Genomic DNA, 4,306 nt, shown 5'->3' with positions numbered 1-4,306 from the left:
ACGTACTAAAATATTTGGGATTAAAAAAAATCTTGGCATTATCAATCCCAACTTGGATTAATTAATTGCGGATACTAAATAGCTTCAAAGTAATGAACACTCGGTATTTAAAACTAGTGCATCCATGATCAATCACAACTCATGCTAAATACTAATGCACAAATAATGGTCAAATACCCATCAGCAGTCAGGCAAGGCTGCATCAAATATTGCATTATATTTTACTAGGAATATAGGTAATTACTTCCTATAGCACATAGGGACACATAAACTCAACTATAATTAAGCTCAAGTTCTGTTATTGATAGAATAATCCAAAAGGCAATTTTAAAAGTCTAATAGTAAATCAGTAAAATTACATAATCTTCCTAGTTCAATAAATTTCAATGCAATCAATGAATGCAACCTGTACAAAACATTAATAAAATGCAATTAGTAAACGGCACAAAATTACCAAACATCTTACAATCTGGATCATCTTTAATCTGCCATTCCAGTTATAAGGGCCACAACAGGAGACTCAGCTGGTCCAGAAATCATCCCGAATTCTTCGTTACTTGTAGATGCACAAACAGGGATATCAAGACCAGGACTTGATGTTTTCAATTGATCAGTAAAGGCAGATTTAGCTGCTGAGGTTGGTGCTGTTCCACCTCCAATATCCCTACCTTTTTCCATCTTCTGCTGATTTTTCACATTGTCATGTCTTTTGTGCTGATCATAAACCAAACATCATCTTCTATTATAACATCATAAAAATAACATAGTTTAAAAAGCCGAAACACAATATGCCGAATCACCATACCACGAAATTCTTGACATAGTTATAGCATGACATACCTTAGTGAGCATGTCAAGGTGGCTGCAGTTATTCTTTTTTGTATCATCGTCGGCCGGCTCCTTAGAGATTCTACAAGGAACATTAGGACAACTTTTGTTGTAGTGCCCTGTCACACTGCAGTTTGAACACTTTCTCTGTTGCTTAAATTTTGAGTTTTTCTTGGGAGCTCCCTTACTCTTCACCACCAAGGGGTCAACAATGTAGTCATCGTCTAAGTTACCGTTGCATGGATTTTCACCTTGCTTTTGGAGTTTTGTAATTGTGTTGACAATTTCATTCATTGCTTCGACAAAATCACTTGAGTTCTTACATGCAACATCCATCAACCTAGAATACTCGGTACCTAACACACCCAAATGACACTTGAGTACCTTATCTGAAACACTTGGATCATCGATGTTTGACTTCATGAAATCACTCTTGGCATTCTTCGTCCATCGCTTGCATCATCAACGTGTTGGTGCTTTAGGCATCCAAATATGTACATGCAGGGAATTCCTCGAATTCTATTACTTCTATTAAATACAATGAAGAGAAAAGGATTAGATTAGAAGCGAACAGCCCAACCCTTGGAACATACTACAGCCCCAGGTGGCGAAGAGCCGACATCGAGGTGCCAAACCTTCCCATCGATGTGAGCTCTTGGGGAAGATCAGCCTGTTATCCCTAGAGTAACTTTTATCCGTTGAGCGACGGCCCTTCCACTCGGCACCGTCGGATCACTAAGGCCGACTTTCGTCCCTGTTTTCGAACCACAAACACTCACAACGAAGCATCCCCCTAACTCTGTCAAACTCAACCACATGATCAATCTCTGGCATTCCGAAAATGTTACACTTGAAGTATAGTTTTCCACCATCCTGAATTACCAACTTTGTGTTCATAGCACAAGCACCCTTAATTTCCTTCCTGACCTCCCGGAACATGTTACGAGTGAAAGTTTTTATAGCAAAACCTTCAAGTGTCGGCAACGAAGTCACAAGTACTGGATTGGTATATTTACTATTGAACTCTGCAACTTTTTCATTGTTCCTGTAATGGCTAACAACGGTGATGAGCGGATAATTTATACGCTTTTTGGCATTATTTTTAGTATGTTTTTAGTAGAATCTAGTTACTTTTAGGGATATTTTCATTAGTTTTTATGTTAAATTCACATTTCTGGACTTTACTATGAGTTTGTGTGTTTTTTTGTGATTTCAGGTATTTTCTGGCTGAAATTGAGGGACTTGAGCAAAAATCAGATTCAGAGGTTGAAGAAGGACTGCTGATGCTGTTGGATTCTGACCTCCCTGCACTCAAAGTGAATTTTCTGGAGCTACAGAACTCAAAATGGCGCGCTTCCAATTGAATTGGAAAGTAGACATCCAGGGCTTTCCAGAAATATATAATAGTCTATACTTTGCTCAAGTTTAGATGACGCAAATTGGCGTTCAACACAAGCTCTCTGCCCAATTCTGGCGTCCAGCACCAGAAACAAGTTGCAAAGTGGAGTTCAACGCCCCAACTGGCACAAAAGCTGGCGTTCAACTCCAACATTGACCTCTCCACGTGTAGACTTCAAGCTCAGCCCAAGCACACACCAAGTAGGCCCCGGAAGTGGATTTATGCATCAATTACTTACTTTTGTAAACCCTAGTAGCTAGTTTATTATAAATAGGACCTTTTACTATTGTATTAGACATCTTTAGATTATCTTTTGATCTATTGATCACGTTTGGGGGTTGGCCATTCAGCCATGCCTGGACCTTCATTACTTATGTATTTTCAACGGTAGAGTTTCTGCACTCCATAGATTAAGGTGTGCGACCCAGTGCACTTGCTGGTTAGTTATGCGAAGTTGTGAAGATATGTTTGGACCATGGTTCTGTGCATCCGTTTTTGGTGCCATCGCCAGGGAATCAATTTCGAACAATAATTCACAACCTGAGTAACAATTTCGCATACCAAACGGTCTCCATGTTATGGATGAATTCAAGAAGGGTATCTTTCTTTCTCATATATGCTTTTATTAGAGAGTTAATCCCTTCACACTGGGATGTTGTCCTGATTCACCCAAAAAATTGGTTCCTCAAATATGCAAGAGCCCATAAATTCTTCAACTCATAGGTTTGATCGACCCAAGAGTTGCTTGATAAGTTATACTTCTCCACCATATCTCCCCACTTGACCTCAAACTCTTCAACACTCACATTAGCATAAATCAATTTCTTAAATTCATTTAGAAATCCACTGTTCTTAACCTTCTCGCAGGCATTCCTATGTAAGTGCCATGCACATAGTCGATGTGTTGCATAAGGAAAGACTTGTTTAATGGCTTCTCTCATTGAAAGATCTCCATCGGTGACAACTGCCATAGGGTGTTTATTCCCGATTGCTTCTAAAAAAGTTTTCAATAGCCACTTGTATGAACCAATATCCTCATTAACAAGAAGACCACATCCAAATATGACGGTTTGCCCATGATGATTGCTACCAGAAAATATCACAAGTGGTTTATTGTAGACGTTCCTATTTTAAGTCGAATCAAATGTCAAGACATCCCCAAAGCACTCATAATCAATACGGCTAGTCCCATCAGCCCAAAACAAATTTTCCAATAGATTCTCATTACCTAATGTGTACTTGCCAAAGAAATAAGAATCATTTCCAGCTTTACCTCTTAGGTAGCTTATTGCAGCATTCGCATCACCACCCTTCACCTTTTCCTTCCTATGTTGAGTAATGAGGTTGTACATATCTTTTTGGTTGAATGACAAATTTGCATATCCACCTTTTGAGCAGCCAAGTATCCCATGATGTGACAGGTCCTAATGCCTATGTCATGCAAATTCTTCGCCTGAGCTTTATCCGAGAAACTGAATGTGCGATACTCAGGCATCATGTTAACGTCGAGTGGATCAACTAATCCATGAGAGTGCTCTTCGTAGAACGAAACAACCATCCATTTATGAATTTTTCTATCTAGTCTTGCACGAATTCTCGCACGATAACAACTTCGAGTTAGGGGTTGGTGGTCCCTGATTCTTTCGTCCTTTTCAACCTCTTCCTTTCTTGAGCCCGCTCGATTACAAACAATTTGGCGCATAACTATGCAACCATCACTATCGCATCTAACTTCATCCAACCTAACAGCGAAACCGTGCATCATTGCGTAAGCCTTTAGAATCGATAAACAGCATCCTCATCTGTAAACTCAAGTTACATGATATCTTCTCGTGGAAGCTCTGCTATTCTCTTATCTTGACGCCTATCTTCATTAACCTATGAATCATCATCTAAAAACTCTAGTTCATCTCCTCTTGGGAACTCCTCATCGAAGTGTGTTCCAAAAAACTCGCTATCCGACGGCTCCATCTCCCAAATATTAACATACACCTACAATTTATAAAAATCCTAACACATCACCACACAAATAACATTTCACAAATATGTAGAATAGAACCATCAACACTAATTCACATA

At 39.2% G+C, this 4,306-nt stretch overlaps 1 protein-coding gene across 1 annotated transcript; it reads right to left on the bottom strand.

Annotated features, from left to right (window-relative positions):
• LOC107620834 (protein FAR1-RELATED SEQUENCE 5-like) lies at positions 481 to 3,992 on the bottom strand. Its single transcript, XM_016322941.1, has 6 exons — positions 3,544 to 3,992; positions 2,987 to 3,352; positions 2,789 to 2,887; positions 1,608 to 1,873; positions 841 to 1,184; positions 481 to 714 (listed from the first exon to the last, which is right to left on the bottom strand). The coding sequence occupies exons 1-6, from the start codon at positions 3,990 to 3,992 to the stop codon at positions 481 to 483; spliced, it is 1,758 nt and encodes a 585-aa protein (XP_016178427.1).

This window comes from Arachis ipaensis, chromosome B10 (genome assembly GCF_000816755.2).
Source record: "Arachis ipaensis cultivar K30076 chromosome B10, Araip1.1, whole genome shotgun sequence".
NCBI lineage: Eukaryota > Viridiplantae > Streptophyta > Magnoliopsida > Fabales > Fabaceae > Arachis > Arachis ipaensis.
This window is presented reverse-complemented; position numbering and strand designations above follow the sequence as displayed.

Coding starts and splice junctions, on each gene's coding strand:
- LOC107620834 (XM_016322941.1), bottom strand. CDS start 3,992: ATGATGCACGGTTTCGCTGTTAGGTTGGATGAAGTTAGATGCGATAGT. Junction 2,888..2,986: donor TGGGGAGATATGGTGGAGAA/GTATAACTTATC, acceptor TGGGTGAATCAG/GACAACATCCCAGTGTGAAG. Junction 715..840: donor ACCTTGACATGCTCACTAAG/GTATGTCATGCT, acceptor GTTTATGATCAG/CACAAAAGACATGACAATGT.